Source organism: Trichomonas vaginalis, chromosome III (genome assembly GCF_026262505.1).
Source record: "Trichomonas vaginalis G3 chromosome III, whole genome shotgun sequence".
Taxonomy (NCBI): domain Eukaryota; phylum Parabasalia; order Trichomonadida; family Trichomonadidae; genus Trichomonas; species Trichomonas vaginalis.
In genome coordinates, this window is record NC_067205.1 from 11,088,742 (window position 1) to 11,114,784 (window position 26,043).

The 26,043-nt window shown below is 31.3% G+C and overlaps 7 protein-coding genes and 1 non-coding gene across 8 annotated transcripts, besides 1 other annotated feature; 5 read left to right on the top strand and 3 right to left on the bottom strand.

Moving 5' to 3' along the window:
• Window positions 1-1,761: 1,761 nt before the first annotated feature.
• TVAGG3_0680660 (uncharacterized protein) lies at window positions 1,762-10,734 on the bottom strand (the record flags this gene model as incomplete). The annotated part of the gene is made up of 1 exon (XM_001329810.1): window positions 1,762-10,734. One exon carries the CDS (start codon window positions 10,732-10,734, stop codon window positions 1,762-1,764), a length of 8,973 nt encoding a protein of 2,990 aa, XP_001329845.1.
• Window positions 10,735-11,394: 660 nt separating this feature from the next.
• Window positions 11,395-12,018, top strand: TVAGG3_0680670 (uncharacterized protein; the record flags this gene model as incomplete). The annotated part of the gene is made up of 1 exon (XM_001329809.2): window positions 11,398-12,018. One exon carries the CDS (start codon window positions 11,398-11,400, stop codon window positions 12,016-12,018), a length of 621 nt encoding a protein of 206 aa, XP_001329844.1.
• Window positions 12,019-12,328: 310 nt separating this feature from the next.
• TVAGG3_0680680 (uncharacterized protein) lies at window positions 12,329-13,447 on the top strand (the record flags this gene model as incomplete). Its single annotated transcript, XM_001329808.1, has 1 exon — window positions 12,337-13,407. The coding sequence occupies one exon, from the start codon at window positions 12,337-12,339 to the stop codon at window positions 13,405-13,407; it is 1,071 nt and encodes a 356-aa protein (XP_001329843.1).
• A 304-nt stretch (window positions 13,448-13,751) lies between these two features.
• TVAGG3_0680690 (uncharacterized protein) lies at window positions 13,752-14,447 on the top strand (the record flags this gene model as incomplete). Its single annotated transcript, XM_001329807.2, has 1 exon — window positions 13,757-14,428. The coding sequence occupies one exon, from the start codon at window positions 13,757-13,759 to the stop codon at window positions 14,426-14,428; it is 672 nt and encodes a 223-aa protein (XP_001329842.1).
• A 213-nt stretch (window positions 14,448-14,660) lies between these two features.
• Window positions 14,661-15,925, top strand: TVAGG3_0680700 (biological adhesion protein; the record flags this gene model as incomplete). The annotated part of the gene is made up of 1 exon (XM_001329806.1): window positions 14,843-15,925. One exon carries the CDS (start codon window positions 14,843-14,845, stop codon window positions 15,923-15,925), a length of 1,083 nt encoding a protein of 360 aa, XP_001329841.1.
• Window positions 15,926-16,060: 135 nt separating this feature from the next.
• TVAGG3_0680710 lies at window positions 16,061-16,132 on the top strand. Its single transcript has one exon. It is a non-coding gene; the product is annotated as a tRNA-Glu (tRNA).
• Window positions 16,133-16,955: 823 nt separating this feature from the next.
• TVAGG3_0680720 (ribonuclease inhibitor domain-containing protein) lies at window positions 16,956-18,686 on the bottom strand (the record flags this gene model as incomplete). Its single annotated transcript, XM_001329805.1, has 1 exon — window positions 16,956-18,686. One exon carries the CDS (start codon window positions 18,684-18,686, stop codon window positions 16,956-16,958), a length of 1,731 nt encoding a protein of 576 aa, XP_001329840.1.
• A 387-nt stretch (window positions 18,687-19,073) lies between these two features.
• Window positions 19,074-21,384: a mobile genetic element.
• A 584-nt stretch (window positions 21,385-21,968) lies between these two features.
• Window positions 21,969-25,341, bottom strand: TVAGG3_0680740 (WD40 repeat-like family; the record flags this gene model as incomplete). Its single annotated transcript, XM_001329804.1, has 1 exon — window positions 21,973-25,341. One exon carries the CDS (start codon window positions 25,339-25,341, stop codon window positions 21,973-21,975), a length of 3,369 nt encoding a protein of 1,122 aa, XP_001329839.1.
• Between the last annotated feature and the right edge of the window lie 702 nt (window positions 25,342-26,043).

Genomic DNA, 26,043 nt, shown 5'->3' on the forward strand with positions numbered 1-26,043 from the left:
TAAACACTAACATTCAGATCGTAATTTCCTTCTCGAATTGCATCTGATAGAGGAATATTAATTGAAAATCAATTAGAAATTATTGTTCCAAAATATTCTTTATTGTTAAATATAGCTTTAATTCTGGCATCTGTATTTTCTGTACAACTTTCAAAGTTTCCCTTTATTTCGATTTCTCTATCAATATTGTTTATATATTGATTCTTCGGAGTTCGAGTGAATTTAAGAGTTGGTAATGGTACAATAACAGTAAAGTTATTAGATTGTATAATTTCTGATTTAAATTTGTAAGTATTATAATCATAAAAACTGATAAAACATAAGATGCTGTAATTCTGTGTCTTATTTGGCAATGGCAATGGCATTGAAATATTAAATTCATATAGGAGTGGGTTTTGATTAATTCGATATTGCTCACTAACATTTATTATCATAAACTGTATTTCGCTTGGATCCAAGGCATAAAATATTATCATTTGATATGGAGGATCTTTCACATAAATATATCCATCGATTTTTGGGTAGGAACATACATCAAATATAGTCATTCTGCCAGAAATATAGCTCAGATTTGGCTTGGTATAAATTGGCATAAATCTTAGCGTTGGATCCACATAAAATTGGAACATTAATGAGGGTCCCCCTTTTTCTGATTTTGCTCTTAATGTCAGAGTATGATTGATATATGGACCATGGTCCCAGGGATGTATACTAGACGATCGTTCATATGCTTGTAAATCACCTGGTATATCAACAAAAATAATAAAATCTGCATAAAAGAATCCATCATTGGGATTGATTTGAAATGGATTAATATATCCGCCAGATATTATTGGCCTCGAATCAATTTGATAAGATATACTTGGTTTGAAATTGGAAATATGTTTTATCTTCCCTATTATTAGATATCCACTTATTTGATCTAATTGCTGATATCTAGTATACTCCTTATCAACAATTAATTCTGGTCCTATTGTTTCTAATTTGAGTTTATTATTTTGTGATTTGAAAATATTTTTTGTTGGTTTAGAATAACGATGATAATATTGTTCAAGTTCAATGAAAGAAATATTGAATTCGGACTTTGGTTTAATAGTAATGTTGTCCCATGAAATATTGATAGTATCATATTTGTTGTTATTATTATTTATGTTATCTTCGGATGAAAAAATAGTTGAAGAAGAAGGGGAGTATGAAAGTTTAAGTAATTTATCTTGTTTGACGAATCTAAGAATATTGTTGTCAATGTCTTCAAAAATAAATGAATCTGAACTGTAATTGAGAAGAAGTTCGAAATTGATGTTTTTTGAAAACGAGTTATTGTTGTAAAGTCTGTAAATAAATCGATTGTTTTCTTCATCAGTATTAATAATGATGTTATCATATATGTTTTCTGAAAAATTGACCTCTTGGTCTTTAACTTTGACAAATGATGCAACAAAGAATTCACTTAATCCAAATCCTTTCTCTGTGAATTTCCTATTTAGAAATCTTTTGATTTTTTCAGACGCATCATTGCTTGATTTCACATTATCATAGAGATATTTTCATGTAATATCTGAAATTTCAAAAAATTGTAATTGTTAGGGGTGTGAAGCGTACAAAAAATTGTTTGTACTTTCACATCATTTTTCACAAGTTATTGCTTATCAAAAATTGAAAAACAGAAAAAGTATGTTTAATATAAAACTTATTTTATATAAATATAAATCAAAATAAAACAAAATTATAAAAAATAAAATAAAATAGAAAGTATAAAAATTAGAACCATGGGAAGTAGTGTTTTGGTAAATCTGTTGCTTTCGTGGCTTCAATGACATCAAGGATGTTCTGGTACCAGCGAATGCAGCTGTCTTTAGATGTGTTGCATGGATGTGGAGGTGAAAATGCAATAACTCTGTTCTCGAACTGTTCAGCCATCGAATGAAGTTTATAGAAATCACCTGACAATGAGTTGTCGCTGTCTGTAAGAATCTGGTGGAGAATGGCTCTCATAGCGGAGATTTCCATAACAAATGAATGTGCGGCGGCGGCCATAGCAAGTGAGAATTCGCCTTCGAAGTTTGGACCATAGAATCGAGCATAGTTCTTAGACATCCTGAAGTTCGGACATCCTGGACATTTGCCGATGCCTGATGGATCAACAATCCTTGCTGATGTAGCGTTGAACAAGATACAGCATGTCTCTGCTGTAGGATAATCAACTGCAAGAAGATTGCCGATGACGGCAGAAATAGCATGTGAACGCATGAAATATGTTCGGAATTTGACGAATGATTGGATATCCCACTTCGAACTCATGTATTGCAAAAGAGCGGTGTCGGGTAATTCATTGACATCTCTTTCTGATTTGATGAACTCGTCGATGTACATTCGCTCATGTTGGACGAAGATCTGTGAAAGACTCTTGTATTCGGCAGCAACCATGATCATAGCGTAATCTTTGCCAATCTGGAAATATTCGTAAATAGGATAATTGATGTTTCTGATTCGTGATAAATATGTTGCTGACATGATGTCGTGTGCTGTGTATGTGAAGTTTGTGAATGACTCCATGAAAACGGCTTCGAGTGATGACCGAGTAGGACTGATGATGATAGTAGTGTTGTTGCCTTCTGATGACATGAATTTCATCAACAAAATGTTGTCGTTGATGTAATCGAAATTCTTGTGCAAATAATACAATGAAATGTGTGAATAAATGTCATTGTGTTTCTTAAGTGTCAACATGTTCCCGTTGCTGACTTCCATGAATGTTCGATTGATCTGTTCAATGACATCGAAATTGATATCCAATTCGAAATATCGTTGAACAAAACCTTCGATGTCGTTCTGGTTTTGTTTGCATTGTGAATGGAACTGACAGAAATCGGAGATCTTTTCAACATCAACAATATTTAATTTAGAAGCTGCTTGTTGCAATGGATTAATGTATCTTCCAACTGTTAACAGTTCATTAATGTCGATTGTTGTTGGATCATCGACATATAAAACTTGTTCAACAAATTTACAAAGAACATTAAAACGAGCAATTTCTCTTGGATTATTTTGGAAAATTAATGAACAATAATTCTCGAAAACTTCAAGTTCACGAAGTTGTGAAGGAGCATTATCATTTGCCCATTTCCTTTGTAACAAGTCTGCAACGTCACGAGCTTCTAACTGTTGTGCAGAAATCAATGCTCTTTGTGGCATTTCCATGAAAATATCATGTGCCAAATCAAACAACCATCTGTGTTTTCCGAGAGTGATGAAATGCTGCAACCATGTTCTCCAGATATAAGTGTTATCTTTGGCGAAGATTCCACTGTTGTCTTGAACACTTTTGATGTATTCTGGAGTTCCTGTTGTTGCCGCGTGATTAATCAATGTCAACATCATTGCAACAGCTGTGTGTTTCCTTGCGTAACTTGGTTGTGTCACAGCAACTTTCGCACAAGCGTTGAAGACAGTGGAAAACGTTTCTGGAGATTGGAACGCCATGAAAACATTGAACGAGAAAATCATCATCGAATACCACTCGTTATTCGTCATTTTGTTTTCTTGGATGTTTCGTCCCATTGTTTGGAAGAAATTGGAGATTTGTTCACTTCCTGCTGCAACTAATCCACCTTCTGTGAATCCCAAAATTGTTGGTAATTCATAAGCGAAACTTGGTTGCAACAAAAGGTAACATGGTGAATTTGGAATTTGGTCGGCCATTCTTCTCTTAGGAATTGCGTGGACATTTGAAATCATTATTTCATAACCAGTGAAAAGAGAAGGAGAAATCAACTGTGACATGTCTAACAATTGATATTTCTCATTACGTAATGACTTCCTGAAAATATCCATTGCACACATGATCATGATAACTCTTTCTTTCTCGAATATTGATTTGTATTTCCTTTTCGTCAAGGAATAAATCAAATTAGAAAGTACTCTTTGTTCAGCTTCTTGTGTTGGCTGAACCAATTTGTCCCTGCACTTCTCGCCCATGTCCCTGAGTGCTTCGATTGTTTCATCAACAGCGTTTTCTGTCTTTCTCATCATCAAGAAAACGTTATTAACTAATTTGTTCGTTTTGTTGATGTTGAATCTGTTTTGCATCGATTTCAATGCGAAAAGAACTTTGCATTCCGGCCTTGGCATATCTTGGAAGACAATATCAGCAGTCTGGTATTGTTGTAGCATTGTTAGAGCTGCGGCTGTTCTTTCTTGGTTGCTCCATCTTGGAGAATAGAATGAAAAGATTGCATCGTTATTCACATTCGGTTTGAATTTTTGAATGGAAGGAACTTCATCGGCATCAAAGAAAGCGGAAGACATCAATGGATCGAAAGAGTACTTCAATGCTCTCTCAGCTGTGTTCAATGGAACTTTGATGTGTTTAATGTAAAATGTGTGAATCAATGCTGATAAAATCTTGACATAATATTTCTTGTTTTTGATTGATGTCAAAATTCTCAACAAATCAGCGAATTCATCTTGATTTTCTTCGTTTATAACATTGATCAAAACTGTTTCAATCAGTTCATCACCAACTCTCGTCAATAAATGACTCAAACTAAACAATGGATAATAACAACCGTCTTTTGGTGTCAAAACCGCCGCGATAACCGGCAAAAATCTGTCTCTCCAAAGAGAAATATTCAAATAGTTTTTGAGTAAAAAGGCTGCCTTTGAAATGTCTTCTAACGGAAGATAAGATTTGATGTGATCGATTGCATTGATTCTCATTGGATTATCATCAGAACTTGCTGCGATAACGTAGAGGTTGAAGATTTTCACGGAAATGTCAATTTCGTATTTTTGACAAACTTCAATGAAATCTTCATATAAATAGCTTGAAACATTGAAAGCTTTTTCGATGACGAAATCAATGATCATTTCTTTGGATGTCGGACAAACTTCATCGCTCTTGATTAATTCACTTGCCATCTTCATAAATGTCGTTTCATTTTCAGGTTGGTCTTCAATGTGATCGAAAACAAATTTGAGTAAAATTTGTTGGTCATTATTCAAATAATCCGTTGAAAGAACGGTTTTGACAAGGTATTCAAAGTATCCTGGCAAATAATTTGGATTTACTTTTGGATAGTTAGATAACAAGAAATCCAAAGTATTTGAAGAGATATCAGATAAATGGAATCTGACGAGATGATCAGTGAACAACAATAATCTTGAAGTATTTCTCGTGTTGAAATTCAAAACTAATTCCTTGAAATAATTCAAAATTACGTTTTTCATTGACAAAAAGAATTCCTTGTTAATGAAGATATGGTCAATTAACATGCTGTAGATTGGTTTATAAGCAGAGATGTTTGGATCAGTGAATCTAATAGCGCTATCGATAATTTCAGCCTTTTGTGGAACATCTCTTTCGAAAATTTCCGGCCAATATTTCAAAGAAATCGCGAGATACATCAATGAACATGAATTCACTGGTAACTTGACTGCTCTGACTATACTTGAGTCAATGGAATCTTTGCTGCCATGTTCCATGATAAAAGTGACAAAATTGATCATTAACTCGTATTTTTTGAGAGCTTTGATATGATCCATGAAAATCAAAGCAATTTTTACAAGTTCGTTGAAATTCTCGCCTTCGAAAATGAGATCCTTATTGAGTTTGTTCAGTTTAGTGAACATCCTGATTACATTGGATTTTTCTGACATGCAATTTCTTGAAATTTCATTAGAAATGACAGAAATGAATGAAAATGGCAGATATTTTTGTAAAACAGGAGTATTTGACAAAATTTGTCCCAATCTTATGAAATCACTCAAACTCTGTGTGTAGTTGTTGCAGTAGAGATGGAGTGATTTGATGGATTTAATTGGCAAATCCTCTAAATACTCTTTGCAGGCTTCCAAAAGTCCCAAAGAATGTTTTTGATAAGGGAATTCGAAAAATTTCGAATAATAAAACAACAAATTGAAAATTTTGTGGAACAAAAATGGTGGCAACAATTTCATGATTTGCAACTTCTTGAGTAACTTCAAAGCATAAACAATTGTTGTAACATCTCCATCTGATATTGATTCAGAAGATATTTTAAGAATTCTTTGCAAAATCGGTTGTTTTGGTGCAGAAATTCTCAAAATTTCTTTAATTGCGTGGAATGTTGGTCCCAAATATCTTTTGTCTTCAATGATTTTCATGACACCGCTCCACAGTTTGTCGATGAAATCTGGATCATTTCTTTCGATGCATTTGATGCAATTTGGCAAGATGCAATTAACTAATGTAGGATCACATTTCTGCCATACATTGTATATTGCTGAAGTCAAGCCAATTGCGATTTCATCGTTGTCTTTTGTCAGAAGTTTTTGTCTGAAGTAATGATACAATTCTGACTTCTGGAAATAATTCAAAGAAAATACTTTCGTGAAATTCAAGATGAAGAAATTGTTCTTGTTCTGTGGATACAACTTGCAGGCATAACAATTGATCAATGCATATGAAATCTCTGTCAAAGAATCATAGTAATTGTCAAATGTCTTTTTGTTGTCAGAACATTGTTGATAAGTGAATTTGAAAGCATTTTCTAATCCTTCTGAAAGATTAATGGAACAGAACTTTGGATCATCAGTTAATACATGTATTAACCTGTAGATAAATGATTTGATTCCCAAACAATCCGGTCCACAATTGATTCTCTGGTAAAGTGAAGTGAAAATTGTCAAAGAAGAATCATTTGAAATCATATCATAACAGAAATCGAAAGCGCAAGGAATATCTTCACTGAACAAAAGAGCATCAACTGATTCAGCGGGATATGTTACCATGAGTCTGATAACGTATTTCTTTACCAATTGGATGTAAGCGATGTTTTGGTTCGCGTAAATATTTACTAAACTCTTCAAAATCGCTTTCAAAAGTGGTTGGTCGTCAGAAACTTTCTTCATCAATGATCTCTTTGTGTTTTCATTAGCCAAGAATGTCTTTAAGCAAAGAGTTTTCATCATATGATAGAAAACATTTGTTGCTTTGATTCTATCCTCATCATTTTTGTTTGCGAACTCGATAATTCCCAATCCAAGAGTTTCAGCAAATTCCGGTGGAGTTTTTTCTGGAATATTTTTAACTCTTCTCGAGAATTTCGGATTTGTCGAACTGAACAATGCTGCAGGAGATGTTTCTATTGGCCTTGCAATTGCCTTATTCAAATAAGGAGTCATTATCTGTTCGATGTGGTCGTTTTGTTTGATTGCTTGCAAAGCTAAAGTTACTAATTCCGCCAACAAAGAGTTTCTCGTGTAAAAAGTGTGAACAATGCTCAAACAAATCATCTGCAATAACTGTTGTGATCCTCTGAATGATTCAAATATACTTGGACATAATGTTACAGCCCATGAAAAAGTGACAGTTTTAACCGCTTTTTCAATTGAACCTGATTCATCATTCATCTGGAATAACTGTGCAGATCTTCTTATTATCATATCATTTGCTTCGGTGATTGTTCCACTGAAAACTGCCAAAGTAAACTTATGATAAAAGTTTTGTATTGGACAACTTTCGAGTTCGTATAAACTGAACGCTCTGATTCTTCTGTTGATTCTAACGAACAGTTTATTGATGATGTGTCTGATATAGAACGACATGCTCAAGGCTGATGTATAAACCATGTTAAGGAATTCATCTTTTCCTTGATCGTTTTGATTATCGACAAAAGTGTCAATAAACGTCTTGAAAAGTGTCTTGAAATAATCGTCCATGTTTTCTGATGATATATTCAAGAGCATCCTGCAATCAGCCATTGTAAACACTGTTGGGAGGTGCTTAATGAAATACGAGAATGTTGTCAAAACAGTGTTAGATCTGAACTTGTGATCACTCAAATCTAAAACATGATCAATGATTTGACGAACTTTATGTTCTGTCAATCCTTTCTCGAGTAAATACTTGATCAAGTTTTGCGCCATGTCTGTAAGGTTCAAGAACATTTCGGCTTTGAATTGTCCGATTGTTTCGAAAAGTGAAATCAAGAATAAATTGTCACCTTTTTCTAATAATCTGTCACCGAATTTGATGACCAACATATCACTTAATTTCTTGGCTTTCTGTTTATGTGAATCATTAGAGAAACAAGAATTCAAGAGTATGAACATGTTGATCAATGTTTCCTTGGAGACAAGGTTTCGTTCAGGTCTTTGTTCCAAGAAAGAATTGAATGCAACATTCAATAAATTCAATAAATGGAAAATTTCATCTTTTGAAACAACACTTAAATCCAAAATTGATTTAAGAATTGCATTCAAATCGAATCCGAAACCACCATATTTTATTGGATTGTTTTCTTTGAATGTTGGTTTCTCAGGTTTCAAGTAGATCTTGAAGAATTGTGGTGTATGTTCCAAAATACTTTGCATTGTATTTGGATTTGCTTTGTTCATTGTTTTGAACCACAATTTCGGAATTCTCATGATATGTTCATTGTTCTTTTCATTGAATTCATCGATACAAGAATCAATTACTTGTGCCAAATATGTACCCGCTGCATCAATACAACCATCATCTTCAGTATTAAACGCTGTTTCCAACATCGGAGCGAAAATGTTCAAATTCAAGGCAGATTTTGTTTCATTTGCGTATTTGAACTGTTCTCTTATAGATAAAAGGAAGGAACAACGCTCGGAATCAGTGATTCTAAATGCTCTTGGTTTAATGAAGATCCTTTGTTTCATGTCGTAATTCGATTCATCTGGATACAGTTTTAACAAAACATGAGTTATTACATCAACCATTTCCCAAATTGGTTTAGTGACTGTGAGCATTTTCAAGTGGATGACAATACCGAAAAGAGTTATCCTGTTATATGTAATCAAGGATAGTATGAAAGGAGAATTCCGGTAGACTTGTCTCGTAGCTTGTGCAAATCTAATTGTGAAAATTACCCATTGAGAAATTAAATTTATCGGTTTAGTGTCGACAGCGAAAAGATTCGTGATTCTGTCTGGTATCTGTTCAAGCATAACTTGTGCTAATCTCACAATCAATGGATGTGTTTCTTGGACACATATCGATTCGAAAAATTTTACTAAGTTTAAGGTTAATTTTTCTTGTTTGCAAGCGTTGAATAACTCTGTAGAAAGGGCTCTTACGATATCGTTATGGTACAAAGGATTGATCTTCTTGATTACGTCAAATAACTCTTTGAAGGACTTGAATTCGTCGGTTTTCTTAAAATTCAAGATTAATGGAGAGACATTTGGCGAAAGATCTTGGACAGACAACTTGTTGTTCAATATGAAATGGTTTACGATCAAATTGGCGTGTGAAAACGCAATTGCAAGTTGGATAAATATTCTTGTAATTAATCTAACGTAAGAACGATTTGTTTCTGTCCTGTAGTTATTGGCTTCGTCAAATACGAAGGCTTCGATAAGAGTTGTGCTGAATTGCTTGAAGAAATTGACAGTTTCTGGTAATTTCCTTTTTATTGTGTCCCAGTGAACAATTATATCTTCAATGGCTTTGATATACTTATCTTTCTCATTGAAGAATATGATCTTGTAGTTTGTGTTCAAAAGAGAGTCGAAATAATGAGAATCTGTCAAATGGCTGCTTTGTTCAGCAAAAGTGCAGGTATAATTGTAAATCTGATTTGGTATAATGTTGCTAAATATTGATGTTGGCCCGTTAAAGCAAACAGCATTGAAATTTGTTGTTTGGAAAATAATTGAAGAAATTGTATCGGCAATGTGTCTTATAATGATGTAAACTTCCCATGATCTGTTGTTTTTGTGCTCATTGAAAAGGTATTTGATGAAATCATGTTTATAATTTGATCTTATCGGATGTTCTACGTCAATTACCCTTCGGATTGCATTGCATATCAATACTAATGTTCTGTTTTTCTGTTCTGTAGTTTGTAACTGTAAGTAGAACAAAAACATTGAGCCCCATTGAAACATTCTTTGCATATCATGGTATAATTGGCCGGAAATTTTGTCAAATTGTCTAGTAATGATTTCTATTTGACTTGGAAGTTCTTGCGTAGGCTTTTGACCAACAAATTGTTTAAATAATCCCCACCAACTCGAAAAAAAGAGGGAGATGATAGTTGACGGAGGAAATCTATCGGAACTAAGAATGGACGAATAGGAATTTAAAAGAGTAATGTAGAAATTTTGATATTCTTGATAATTTTCAGCAATATTTGCTTGTGGATATCTAAATGCATCAGCAAGAAATGTAAGTGTCGAAAAGTTGGGATTGACTTTGGTGATTTTATCGATTATTTGGAAAATTTTACTTATTTCTTTCTGAAACTCAGCAAAAGGAAGATTTGAGCTTAAAAATGAAAGCACTTTCTGGGAATAAAACCAAGAAGGAGCTGAATAAAATGATATAGGATTCTGTTCCGTCTCTATATTTGTTAAAGTTTCATTAAAAATTTCTCGCGAAGTAGATATAACATCTGAATGGTTTGGTATTTCCATTAGCTGTGAAAATATCAATTCAAACAGCACAGGATCTGTATTGTTTAATTTTTCTGGTTCTGTATTTATTGAATTTCCACGGAGAAATCGGAGAAAGAGACGTAATGCTATCTCTATTAAGATTTTTTCTTGTGAGTGATATACATTTAGCTGCTTTCTAACAAAATTATCCAGCTGAAGTATAAAATCTTTGAGATTTTGATTTTGTATATCATTGTACTGGATGAACATTTTTCTGAGCCATGTAAGAACGCTCGGTAATTGCTGTTCAGTTTGGTTTCCGAGAATTCTTTCTAATTCATCCATTTTTTGATTTTTTTCAAATTTTCGCGGGATTTTAGTGTTTACATTTTCATATGAAAACATACTATACAATGCGTGTATTCAACGAATTTCAATAAATATTTGAACTAGTGCCGCTAAAATAAAATTGTTAAATTTGAATGATGACTTATAATCATTTAACCGTGTTATCTTAAAATTTTCAAAGTATTATAGCATGGAAATCAAATTAATGATCAAAAATTTTTAAAATAATTTTATCAAATTTATATTCTATCAAACTATATATAATATTGTGAGAAGATGACTTATTGCATGGGACTGTTTTATTTGAGGTTAAAAAATATTGCAATGATGGAAAAATAAAAGTTGAACATTCAAAAATATTCAATCTATGAAGAAGTGCTCAATTAAATATGAATTATAGATGTCTTTTGTGATCAAGTACAACCAATTTTATCAAAGGTAAGCAATTTTTCAAAAATAATTCATTACTGAATTCAGAACTTTTGACTGCTATTCAGGAAAGTCTGTGAGCAAATTAGATCTGCATAAAGCATCATGCCTTCCCTGTAAGTTTGACTTGTCAAGGGTCAAACTATAATTCAAATTTCAGGAGATTTTTACTAAACTTTTTTTTCTGAGTGAAAAAAATTCCATCCACTAAATCCCATATAATACTTCTGAATGTATAGATCTGTTTCTGCATATGAAAGATTTGGAGTTGGAGATGAATTTTGTGGGTATATGGATAGGCTAGAAGAAAACTATTCAAATGAGCTTGCAAAGGAAATTATTAAAAAATTACATGAACGAGCAATTCATTTTCATTTCAGAAATAAAATATTTGCAGGAGTTTACGATAGAATTGAGGACATCACTCAAAGAAGGCTTGATCAAGAAGAAAAATGTAATTTGGAGAATGAACTTAATTTTATTGATCCAAAAGATTATAATAGCACACTTGCTGACTATTCAGCCAAATTGCAAAAAATTGATAACACAAATCTCAATCATGTTAAAAATTATTATTTATCAGAAAACGCTCTAAAGTTGGGAATGGAAAGAGCGGATGTTATCTCAGATCAGTATGATAGATATGATGAACTTCTTAAAGAAATTGAGAATTTAGATAACGAAATTTCAAAAATCCGAAATAAAAACGCTGAACTTCGTAGACAAATTAATCATTATACGAAAAGGCCAAATGAAAATAAGGAAAAGGAGGAACAGCTGAAGAAAATTTACAAAGAATATAAGAAGAAGCATATTAAGCCTTCATCTCTTAAATCCTTATTTAGTGTCTAAGTAGAGTTGATGTGGTTCTTGTTTCAACATTAGTTTTTCATGTTAATAATGATTTTGAATAAAAATTTTGTTCTTGGATTAAATGATAGTTTGTTTAATTGGATTATGTTTTTCTGCAACTGCTGTATTTGCTCCTTTTCTAGAAATCGCATTGGTACAAAAAACAGAATCATAAAAAATGCTCATTATTTGTAAAATGAATTCTGACATTTGAACTTTACATTGAAATAAAATTAACTGTATCCCAATCAAGAAACAAAATTTGGTTGTTTGATGTAAACTGATTTTCATTCAAATATTTACGTTTATCAAAATTTTATGGAAAATGCAATTCCTCAAACTGACATTCCATTTATTCAAATTCCTCATATATTAAAAGAAAGCCAAAAGAAAAGAAAAGCTCAATTTGCTCGTGCAAACATGTCAGCGCAAATACAAAATTCATTTCGTGCAAGTGCAAAATCAGGAACAACTATTCGAATGAAAACAGCAAGAAATGGTGGAACACATCGACATTTCTTTGACGCTTTGAGTGATGACTTACAGGACGTCACAAACGAGTCTTATTCTCTTTGGGATCAATATATTGCAGCACGAGACATATTTCAATCATTAATAGATCATTTTCCAAATCAAAAAGAAGGACTTAATAAAGTTAAATCAGGTTATGATAATCAATTAGAAAAATTAAATCTGACGATTCAAGGATACAATAAGAATAAGCTTATACGACATCAATCTCAGCGAGAAATCAATAAAGAGATTGAACAACTTCGAAAAAAGTACGAAACGAAAAGGAAAAAACTCGTTGACAAAATTTGGTTAGCTCGTGAGCAAATTACGCTGACAAAGCAAGATAACCAAGAATTACAAGAGTCAAAAAAGCAATATATTGCTGATAATACACAGTTGACTTTTAGTTCTGAAGGAAATGTTCACATCTTACAAGAATTTGAAATTGAATGCAATATTTTATCATCAAAATACAATTCTATGAAAGAAGAATATGATAACATAATAGAAAGAACCAAAGCAGCTGAAATTGGAATACATGATGGTAGGATCAGAATTGGAGATGTTTTAGAAGATATATCTATCTCAACAAAGGAATTAGATAAATTAAATCACGAAATACAGAATATCGAATCAAAAATCGATGAATTAAATCAAATGAAAAGTAATGTTGAAGAAACGACACGAAGTAAAGAGTTGATTGTTTTGCAAAAGCAAAGGGAATGTGCTGATGTAGAAAAGAACATTGAAGAATTTAAGCAAAAAGTTAACGAATTGAAGACTAGTATCATCTTACTTATTGGTAGGTGTGAAGGCAGAAAGCTACCAGAAGAACCTCAGCAACTTTTGCAATTTTATATTCAAAATTGCAGATAATGTTTATGTAAACTTTTAAAACTATTGTTTGTATTTTTATTAAGAACTTAGTAATATTTCTTATTCCAACACATACTCTTAGTGTCTAAGAATCGGATTCATTATAAGAATATGTCTGTCGCCCGATTTCTTGTTCACAAACATCATGTATTATTGAATCGCAATTGTAGAAGCGATGCTGAACAAATTCGGATAAGAATCTTTGAATTTGAAAGAATAAGAATTTTATTTGCATCAGTTGATGATTTTAAATAGTACTCTAGTCCCTTAATCGAATGATATATCAAAGTGAAATCTTTTTATCATAAAAAAATATTTGTGAACCGCTGTCAAATAAAAATTCTCTTTGATGGATTTTAAACTTGTTGCTAAGATTGGTGGTGCCCTTGCTGTACTTACCATCGTTTCAAACCTTATTGCCACATTATTGCTTGGCTTCTCAATTGCTTCAACAATCGTCAGAATCGTTACTGCAGTCATTTGCCTTGTTTTAGGATGTGTCTTCGCCTTCCTTACATGGCGTGCTGATGAAAAGGCTCCAAAGTATTGCTACGGATTTGCTGCATTATTTAACATCGGTGTTGGAATAATGTGGTTCTTCATTACATCAAACTTCCACTTAAATGATGCATACTTGAACAGGTTCATTATTTATTACCTTCTTCTTACAGCCCTCCTCGCTGCTTTAGCTTGCTTCTGGCCATTTGTAACAAAGAAGGTTTTCGGAGCTCATCTTGTTGCTAACAACTTCGATGAAAAGCAGGAAACACTCCTCTACGTTGTTCTTGCCATTCTTCATGCTTGCATCATTTCTTTGATCTTCTGCTTGAACTACAAGAATTCTACATCAATTTCTCAACTCGGCATGAATGGAATTGTTTACTCCATTGGAATTTGGTTCTTAAATGCTTTGATCGCTTTCGTTATTGCAATCTTCATTGCTAATGGCGGCAACAGCAAGACACCAGCTTCAATGGTCACACCAATCTCAGCTGATTCTGCATACAGCTCAGTTGCCTAAACTTATAGCTCTGTTTTAATTTTCTTAGATTTTTTTTCTTATTCTTATTCTTCTGAGAATTTTATTCCTTGTAGTCTATTGATATCAATGTTATAATGAATCAATTATATTTTTTAATGAATTCAGAAATATTTGATTGAAATAACATTTTCGAATGATTTTAAAGTGTAATTCGTCATTTCTCATGCTATTTTCTTCATAAACTTACTGTTCACAAGATACAAAAATAATATTTGAAGAATATCAAAACTCAATATTCATTATTTTTTATATTATTTTAGGAAGGATACCACAATGTTGATCTATACCTCTATGTCTTTATTTTGTATTGTTTACATGGTGATATAATAGCATTTCCTATACTGAAGAAATATAAAAATGAGATGATGAAATGTGACAATCCCGATCATTTTAATGTACGATTATGATTTTGATAGAAATGATTCAGCTCTTCGTATTATTTCAGAGCGAGTAACATCAGCTAAAAACAGAGTTGATCAGCTAACAAAATCAAATCGAACTTTACGAGAATACGTAAATCATTTGGAATTAGAAGAACTGCAAACTCTTAAGAATATTCCTGATTTCCCTTCATCTCAGTCTATCATTTATGCTAACGATAAACAACGAAAACAAGTAAGTTTATTAACAGAAACGAATTTACTTGCTTCAAAACTGTTAGATGATCTTGAAGCATTAAGAAAGCAGCGTACGTCACTCGAAAAGAAAGTTTATTCATCTCAATACAATGATTCCCCCATTAAAAAATCTCCAAACAGAGTTAGATTCGATCAACAACAAAATAATGAAGTGCCTGATACAGAATACGATACATTGTCATACTCAGATTTGAGCCCAAGGAATTCTCCTCAATTCAACAAAAAGAAATTACCGTTATATTCAAATTCAGTTAAAAACATTGTTAAAAGTATTGACAACGGATACAAAACTGTTGAAGATATCTTACGTGCACGCGAAGAATCAAACAAAACGAGATTAGAAAATGAAAATAGAGAACACGGTAAATTCATGAAAGAAATGTCAGACAAGATGAGCGAGTGTGAAGAAGAGATCAAAAAGTTGTCAGAAGAAATCAACAAATTACAAAAAAAGTCAAAAATAAATAATATCGAAATTATTCAAGATCTTGAAGAACAAATTAGTCAGGAAGAAGAGATAATCGAAAACTACAAAATAAAGATCTCATCAAGGAAAGAAACGGTAAATAATAGTATTGAAAAATTAGAAAAGGAAAGAGCTGATATAATAGCACAGATTAATAACATAGATAGAAGAATCGTAGCAATACGCGGAGACACTGATGTTCTTCAATCAGAAAAGGTAAATCTTGAAATGAACCTTCAAAGCTTAAATGCAAAACAACATGTACAAGAAATGAGAATCAAGAGTGCTAAAAAGTTGCTTGGAATTTATGATGTCTATATTGAAACCGTTCATGATACTTATTCAGGAAAAAAAGACAGTAACAATACCTAATTTAATTGGAAAACATCTTTTAAACTGCCTAACAAAATATTCCGTGTTAGAAAAATTTGTAAATTCTCGTTGGCCAAAAAAGAAAATACTAGAAATTTTGGATGATCTTTGATCAAACAAACGTTAAAATGTGAATCCTATATCGTTCAGGGGTTAGGATTTTTGGTTTTCATCCATAGGATCGGGGTTCGACTCCCCGTATCGGAATAACTTTTTCTTTTATTTTTTTTTTCTTGTGGATAATGACATCTTAAAGACTTGTTTATTACGTTTAAAATAGCAACTTTTTTCATAAACCTTATCAATCAATATGATAAAAGTTAATTTTATCAATAAATGTTAAAATTGATTATATTGATTAAGCATTCAATAGTTGTTATTTAAAATTCTTCTCATATAGATCTAGCTTTGTTTGAACTTATAGGATTTATTCCACATCTATGAATATTTTCAATAATTGTTCATCGAATAGCCTTCAATAATGGTGTTAATTGAATATTATATAATGAAAATGATTTAAATACTAATATATGTTATGAATATTGCCTATTATATTTATATTTTATCGGTTCATAGATTGAATAATAATTTTAAAGAAATGATAGGTATGGTTTTATATAGTTCATCTGAGAATTTCCAATTATGTTTTTGTTCTTCTCGTAGAGTGTTCAGGGTTCTTCGTACTCAGAGCATGTATAAAGTATCAATTCAAGTATTATAACATTCTTTTCCTTTAGCATTTATGCACAAAAGAATATTATCTCAATCATGCATTTCAATGTTTGCTACTTGTATCAAGCTTTTATGCATATTTTTTATTAATGTCGATATTTGAAAATTTCTAGTCAGATCTGTATTAGAAAAATTATATACACTTTATTGTTATCCTTTGGAAAAGTTATATGCATGAAAAAAAAACTGTTTAACATATTAATAACAAAAATATAATAAACAATAAGATCTATAGTAAATAGATATAATTCCTCTAATACTTGAAGGATGCATGGAAAAGCTGCAATATACCCGTATTTCACCGTCTTCTATTGAAAAGCTTAAATATCATATTTTGACTTTTAAAATCTGTCTTTTGATAAAGTACACATTTAATGACAGCATTTCGCGGAATTCCGGATTCGGCAATCATTTTCGCAAATGCAATAGATTTGTTTTCAATAACAACTGAACATCTAATTGAATTGCATTCATTAAATGCATGAGGTTGAACAATTTTTACTGAGAAAGGAAAATTAATATATTTGAGTTTGAGACATTTGTTAAATGCATACGATTCTATTAAAGAAACACTGTTTGAAGCGATGCTTATGTTCTCAATATTGTTGCAGTAATTGAAGAAATAATTGCTGATAGTTGCACAATTAATAATTAATACTTTTTCTGGTGAATTTGATGCATGATAAATGAGGTTAAGTTTTGAATCTTTTTTGAAGTAAATAGTATTATCAAAGCATTTATAGTTTGATGAATCAAAACTATTAATATTCGCAATTGATTTACATCCAGAAAATGCAAATGGTATTAAATATTCAAGACTATTAGACACTGCAAATGTGACTGATGTAAGATTTATGCAATTTCTGAACGCATCCGAATTTATTTGTCTTATGGTTGATGGAATACTAGTGTTTACTAAAGAACTGCAATTCTCAAATGATCTATTCCCAATTCTTGTTGACCCTTCTTTAATAGTAACATTTTCCAAACTAGTGCACCCAGAAAAACACAAATCAGGGATATTTGAAATATTTATTACACTATTTAATTTTGTGCAATTTTTAAATACTGAAATTCCTAAGCTCTGTAAACGAGGAAAAGAAAATGTAAAAGATCTTAATACTTTACAATTCATGAATGCATAATTTTCAATCACAGAAAGTTCTGTATCATTTTCGATTATTAATCTATGAACCCATGAATTTTCAAATGCGTGTTCTTTTATTATTTGGACTGTTTTAGGTATTTCTGTGCCAAATAGATAATTTATTCCCCAGTATTCATATATAATTGTTTGAGCAGAATTCATTATCAATGCATTTTTGTCAACAATAAGATTTGTATCATTTATGTATGAAACCCAAATTTTGGTTATTCTTTTAATTGTAAAGTCATCTATTAAAACTTTACATTGGAATTTTAAACATAATTTAGGAGTATATGTATAATCGACTAAACTTCTAAGTTTCATTGAAGCATTTGGGAAAACAACTAACTCGATATTTCCACAATTATAAAATAAACTATATCCAAAATAGTCTAAAGGTCCCAATAATTCGGCCTTTATCAACCTTGGACAATACCAGAAAACATGATCTTCGATCCTTTTCACATTTTTTGGAATTGTTATTGATGTAATAGTTGAATGTGAGAAGCAACTTGTTTTAATTGTTGTTACAGAATCCGGAATCAGATATGTATCACTCGGAAGTATTAGGAAATAAAATAAAACAGTTTTATTTTTGGAAAAAACAGCATTATTCTCGATAATTAGATACTGATTATTTTGATCGATTTGCATATTTGTTATCACTGGATTCACATAAGTAGTTGCTATAATTTGAGATACTTTTTCTGATATTCGTAACGAAGAGATTTTAGTGTACATAAATGTTCCCATGTATATGGTAGAAATATTAGAACCTTCTTCAAATATGATGTTTTCTAATGAAGAACATCTAGTAAATGCAAATTCACCGAGATGGTTCACAGATGCAGGTATTGTTACGCTTGTTACTAATTCATTCATGCTAAATGCACTAGAATCTATATATGTAATATCATTTGGAAATAATATATTACTAACTTTTTTACACCCAGAAAAGGCCACATACCATATATATCTGAGTTTTTTACATGAAGATAAATTAATTATAATAAGATTCGAGCATTGATAAAAAGCACCTAACTCAATTTTGGTTAAGTTAGGATTTTCTTCAAATGAAAACGAATGTAATGATGATAGTTCAGAAAAACATTTCTCTCATATTATTTCGCATTGAGCTGATATTCTTAGATCAGGAGATGAATCTCTGACATTAATAAGCTTCTTGTCGTCATTAGAATAGCAACTTCGATCAATATCTTTGTAGAGTAATAAAATGGCAATCATGACGAATCATCGATTCGGACTTAAGGATACCCTTACGTGTCAGATTTTTTGCGCATACGAAGAAGTCATGCTAGACATGAGCTATAAACCTGAAATTTTAGCAACATATTTAAAACTTTTTAAACTACAATACACTTTAATATTCAAGAACAAAAATATTCTTTTTAGTAATTACATAATTATTTTATGTGAAATCTATATAAAAACATATTTTGCGAGCGTAACTTTTTTCTTTATAAGCACCTTATATGACTGATAAACTGTGAAGGCACATAATTGTTAATTCATAGAGTTGATATGTTTCCAAAATTGAGAGGAAATTTGAAAATTGAATACCCTTTCAATTCAATTTTCAAAAGATATCAGCTCCTTCAATAATTGAAGGACGATTTTGATTATTTGCTCTTAAAACAAGTATGCCATGGAGAAAAAAGTTACGCTCGCAAATCTGAAATATAACTATCATATAAAAAAATTAAATTTCTAATTTTTTACTCTATAGATATTATTGGCCATTTGTGTAATGCATAAAAGTTTATGTCATATGCATACATTTGGAAGTATGGGAGACGAGGGAAATTACTTCTATGAGGCACTAGGATTTTTAAAAATTTCTCTATCGGACTCACCATTCAATTTCTCGAAAATTAAAAAAAAATCAATAATAGCTAAAATGTATTATGCATAACAAATTTTAATGTTACACGGTATTTTTTGAACTTCATGACATGAATTTTCTTTATATTATTTTTTTTTTTGGATTTTCTATGATTTATGCGATAGGCTGGAACAACATTGTAAGTGCAATGATATCATTTATAGAGAAATCTAAAACTTCAGCATTCAGAACTCGCAACCACAAAAATATTCATTTGCTAAGTAAGTAAAGTTGATTAAGTTCGACACTTAGCTTTTATACGTAAAACCAAGTGTGTATTGTTATTTCTTGTTAAATTATTGAGAAAAAAATAAATTGTAAGAGAAACGATACTGATTATTGAAATAATATTGAGGGTAGCTGCAGATTTCTTCATTAACATGCCGGAAATTTGTTAATCTTGGTTTTCTATCATAAAATCTGTCGAAGAATCTAAAAACGGAGATATGAAATAGAGATCATGTAAATCTAGAGTATCCTGTCAGAAAAATAGACTAAGCATGTAACCCTTTTTTGGTCATAAACACTTTTTACCACTTAGTCATACAGATGATCATTAAATTTAAACGAGCACTTTTTGTCAGAATTTATTCTTTTACAAAGACAGAAGATTTTAGTATTATTTAATATTAGTGCTGTAGCAAAATTCAAAAAACGGTGAAAATTCAGTGAATTTGTGAATTCACATTTTTTTCGACATTTTTCTTGATATATCCATGCACATTAAGAACACAGCTTTGATACGCTTAAAAAAGCATATTTCATATGAAATTGTTAAAGAAATAAACAATTTATATAAAAATTGCACTTATGGGCAGTTTAGATATATAATTTATATATAACATATATACAAATCCATAGACAAAGTGCAATAACTACAATGTTGTAGAAAATTACAGCAGAAATACTGACTTTTTGAAGGATAATAAGAATTCTTCTAAATGTTGTATTTTTATAATTTGATTGATTTTTTTTTACTATTTCATTAATCTTTTATGAATAATAATTATTTTTAATATATGTGCTATTAAAATTTCAAATTTTGACTAATATATCTAAGTTATCTGAACGAAACATTTAGAAAATATCATACTTACATTGAAATAGCAAGTAGAGCATATTAATAGCAAGTTTCTTGGCTTTATATCTATCATCTATTGTTGTTTGATCAAACAAAATTCACTTCACTATTATATGGTGTCAATTAATTAAAACAATTTTTAATAGTTATTTATTTAGTGCGAATAAGTGCAAACTCATAAATGAATAACTTAATAGTAGAAATGAATTATCTGATATAAATCTCACATTTTGTCCATCAGAAATACTTTAATTGCATACGCATAACTATTAGTAATACGTCTGGAGTGTCAATTAATAACAATCCCACAACAAGTAAAATTCAGATTTTTATTAAACTTATTTTTTCCTAAAAGTTTTCTCAAATTACTATATATACATATGTGGATAAAATAATAGTAATATTGTAAAAAATTAGATAATTTTTTTTATTTGAGAACCTCTCAAAAGTTCATTCAATTTATCAATTGTTTCAGTTTGATGTATATTCATTTCTGGAGCCTAAAACTTTAGCAATCATGACAATATCATATTCTCTTTCTAACTACGCAATGTAAGGGTATCCTTAAAAAAATTGAACTTGGCAAAATATGCCAAAACTGACAAAAAGTAATCCAAAAAAAAAACTTCTTGATTTTGGTAATGAATTTAAACTATCCAAATATTTGGTGACTAATAGATGAAGAATGGAAGAAAGCCGCAAGAATGATTGCGGGATACCGTAGGTAAAATTTTCCACTGAAAAAATTTTAGCCCAAGGACCATTTTTGAAAGGGTCTGGCTGTCAGAAAATTACGTAAAGTATGAGAAAAATAGACATGCAAATAGACATATTTGTTCTGTCAATCTGTTTCACAGAATATGACTTGCGTTATTGTGTATTTTGGTGCTCATTTTATGAGATAGAATGATATAAAATATACTACATCATAAAATTTATTTGACTGGAAATTACAGAAATTGTTGTTTCAGGGAATTTGAATATATATCAAATCCTCGGAAATGAATTATCATATTGAACGTCTTCTACTTCAACATGCTATAATTTCTTTTAACGTAGATGAGTTTTACATAGCATTTGCCGGCAAATACCATGGAAAACTCATCCATGTTAATGATTACAAATTTCTAAAAAAAAATTAAGAATTAAATTTAAAAATAAACTAACAAACATGAGTATTTACATTATTTGCGTGCAGATCTAGCCCAAGCAGGCACAATGATCCTTGCGCGTTGATTTGCTGTCTGAGGAGGCGGAGGAGCCTCTCCAGGCTGAAGGAAGTGAATTGGTTGGATGATTAATGACTCTCTGTATGAATTCTTTTGGTTTTGAGAGTTGTATTTCACCTTATTTTGTTTATTATTCAGAGAATCTGAGTCATTTCTGTCAGGAAGAGGAATTAAAGCGTGACTTCCTTTTCCATACAATTTGTTGACTTCAGATTTCGACGTTACTTCGTTCTGAAGGATAATTGAAGGTCGAACAAAATTAGGAGTTTCATTTCTTGACAAACGGTGTCTGGGGGGGTTAACAGTCCATTCTTCTTTGATCACTGGAGGTGTTGGATATCGTTTCATGATGACATAATTGATCATCGAATCATCTTGTTTTATTTCTTCTTTATTGTTGGTTTTTGATGTTGTTTCAACATCTTTATTCTCTTTATTAGCAGAATTTTCTGTATTTGAAGAAGTTTCTGGTTGAGAATTTGGAGATGGCGGAAGAATCGTTTGGAATGACTTTTTGTTCATTGAGTAGCCTTTATCTAGCTCAAAGAACTGTTTTCTGTAGTCATCGGGGTAAAGCTGTGGATCAATGAATTTTTCTTTGTTCTGATTTGGAAGATTTAAAGGTTGGAACAAAGATCTTTCATTGTAAGCGAATGTATTGGCTTTCTTCTTGTTGGCATAAACATTTGCAACACTAGCTTTTTGGAAATTTTGTTTAAAGGCTGCTGAATTTGGATTATTTCCAAATGCAGGCGGAGGAGTTAATATTGAATCGAAGGAAGTCAGAGAATTGGATTTCTCAATAGGTATATTGATGTAACTATCTGTTTCTATTGTTATTTCCTTTTGAGATTGGAATTTTTGATCCGAAATTCGGTCTTTTATCCTTTGGATTGATTTTGGATTGGAATTCTTGCCATGTGGTTGGGAAACCTGATGCTTTTGTGGCTTTTTATTTAATTTATCAATGCAATCCTGGCTAAAAAGTAAAATTTCTTCATTTTTCTGTAAAGATTTAAGGCTATTTGATGATTGTACTGGTCCAGCATAACTGTTTGTGTTTTTATTCTTATTCAAACGTTTTGAATTTGTAGATTTTTTATCTTTTCCTTTTTGTTTGATATCTTCTTTGTTTATGTGTCTCGGAGCTCTTATTTCACGTGATTCTGCATTTTCTGATACAGCTTCAGGTTCTTGGATGATTATTTCGTGATTTGATTCTTCATTCTTTTCTTCTTCGACTTCTGCATCGTTATCGTATGCATTATTCTCTTGATCTTTATTATCTTCTTCCATTTCGGCTGTTTTTTGAGGTTTTGGCGATGATTTTGCGGAATATTTCAAATTTTCTTCAGTTATTTGCTTTTCCAAGCGTTCATTTCGTATAAATATGGCTTCCTTTGGTTCAACATCGCCTAAAGAAGTGGATCTGAACATTCCTGATGCCAAAACATCAACAATTCTGTTGTAATTATCCAATTGAGGGATTTCCTGGTCACATTCCTTTCCGAATACTATTGGACCTTTAATTATCATCAAATCTGATGGTGTTGATAATATCAAATCTCTTTTTCCATTCAAAATTTCTGATGAAAAAATTTGATTGTCCAAATTAATATTTGCCAAGCAAGTATCAACATAATTGTGGTAATTTACGGTACCATCAAGTGATATTGATACCCAGAATGCATCTCCAAATGAAAATGAAGTGATTTCGGATTCATGACTTGAAATCATTGTTTCTCTGATGTTTTGATTGATTATCTCGTACCTAGATATTTTTCCATTATCTCTGCCAATATATAGAATGTTATTATTCATTTTTATCAGTCCATCTGTATTACATTTCTTTTTCAGGACAAAACTAAGAGTTGTTGCATTGTAAGCGATAAGTTCTGACTCTGTGATAGCAATAAGGTGTTGGCCATCGAATTCAACGCATTTTATTGGTTCAGGAGTTGGAGATATCTGAATTCTGTTCGAAATCTTCAAATCTTCATAGTTACAGATCAGAATTTCGCCTGTTGTTGTACTTATTGCATAGAATGGATCCCCTTTCGATGTAAACTGGGTCAAATAAGTTGCATTAAATTCGTAATCAGATTTCAGAGAAATTGGAACAGTTTCTGTGTTGTAAACTGATAGTTTTCCATCTTCCGTTATAACCATGAGATCATCTCTTTTGGTATTTTTTTGAGAGAAACCGCGGTCATAGAAAATTTGAATGATCTTTGTTTGGTTTGAAGGAGGGAGAGAAGTAAGGACTGCTTTGTTCTTTGGACTTATGAATGTTATGGTGTTGTCATCTGTAAGCATAGTAAGTCTAGCGGCACTGTTTATCTTCGGATTTCTTTGTATTTGTTTGAAACCGCCGATATTTTGAACCCAGAACTTCCATGGAATGTTAATCTGTCTACAGTATATCGTAGAGCCTGTAATTCTGATGATTCGTGGAAAAGAACCTGGATAATACAATAATCTTGAAATTGGCTGTCTGGCGGAAGCGCAACGCCAGAATTTACCTGTTTTGAGGTTCATTAAGAAGAAATCTTGCTTCGCTGTAACAAATAAAACATCAGTCTTTGAGAAATAAAAAGCTGAAATTATTGACTCGTTTGGAAGCTTAAAACATCTGAAAATACTTTGATTCTTATGGTAAATTGTGATTTTATCTTCATTTATTGCTAAAAGTTTTGAAATACTTTGATTAAACGATATTGGAGAAACTTCTGAGATTGGATCTGTAGTAAACTGTGAATATGAACCATCCTGCTTATAAAATCGAATTCCAGATTGCGAAGGAAGAATCAGAAATTCATTATGATAGTCAAACTGAGGCTCATTTAAAATTGTAAAGTTATAGTCATCAAGGAAGTGGCCTTGCAAAGTTATTTTGAATCCCGCTTTTTGAAGGTTTCCTTTCGATGCTGTAGGATCAAATGAAAATCTCCAAATGCTGACGCCTTGTCCTATTGTCAAGAAGATATTTGATTTGGATGAGTAAATTATATGATTAACAAAAGATTGATTTGTCGGAATACCTTCAAGAAATGGCATTTTTAAATTTGATGGAGTTAAAATAATGAAAGAATGATCTGATTTTGTAATTGCTACTAATAATTCTTGCTTCCTAATATAAACGGAGCACTCTGTTTGTGTTGGAACTGACTCTTGTACGGTATCTGAATCAAATAAAGAAATTTGATCAGAAGAAGTAGACAAGTAAAGGTTCTCTGATATAGTATGAACTGAATTTACGCCCCCCGAGCCAATGTTTATTTCAAAAATTGGCGCAGTGCCATAATTCAGATCCACCTTACGCATCTTGTCAAATTTTTCGAAAATTAGGTGGATCGTTTCCACCAATTAGCAATATTGCTCTGGAATAATCAGCTGTTAATAAGTATTTTTTGAGTTAAATTGTATGGAAAAATGCTAAGATTTGAATAAGAAAGAATGGAAAATATAAGGATAAATTGAAATTAAATAGAAGAATATATCTACAAGCAGGACCTTTTCATTATACAAGCTTTGCCTCCCCAAATTTCAGATGAAAGCAAACTTTATTGATCTGAAATAACCCAAGTCGCAATTTTTTGGGAGCTGAAGAAGCCATATGCTTGCGGAATAGGTTATAAATCAAACATTTTGAACATTAAACTCGATCGTAAAAATTGTAATTCCTGTGAAATTAAAAATGATAGTAAATAAAAATCCAAAATACGGGTATTTTTATTCAACGGGATAGATTTTCTTGCTGTCTAAAGTATATTATCCAACGTTGAAATTGAGATGGCATTGTTTGAGAGAATAATTCAGTTTTGGAAATTTTTCTATTGCTGAGTATTCAAAATAAAAAAGCTGATAAGATCGATATTACAATATGCATCAAAACCATTAATAATTAAACGAATTGTCTTTTAGTTTACATTTTTAAGATAAAATAAACATTAACGAATAAATATTGAAAAACAGTATAATTGGTATAGAATAATATTTGCCATTCTTAATTCGATTATGAAATCT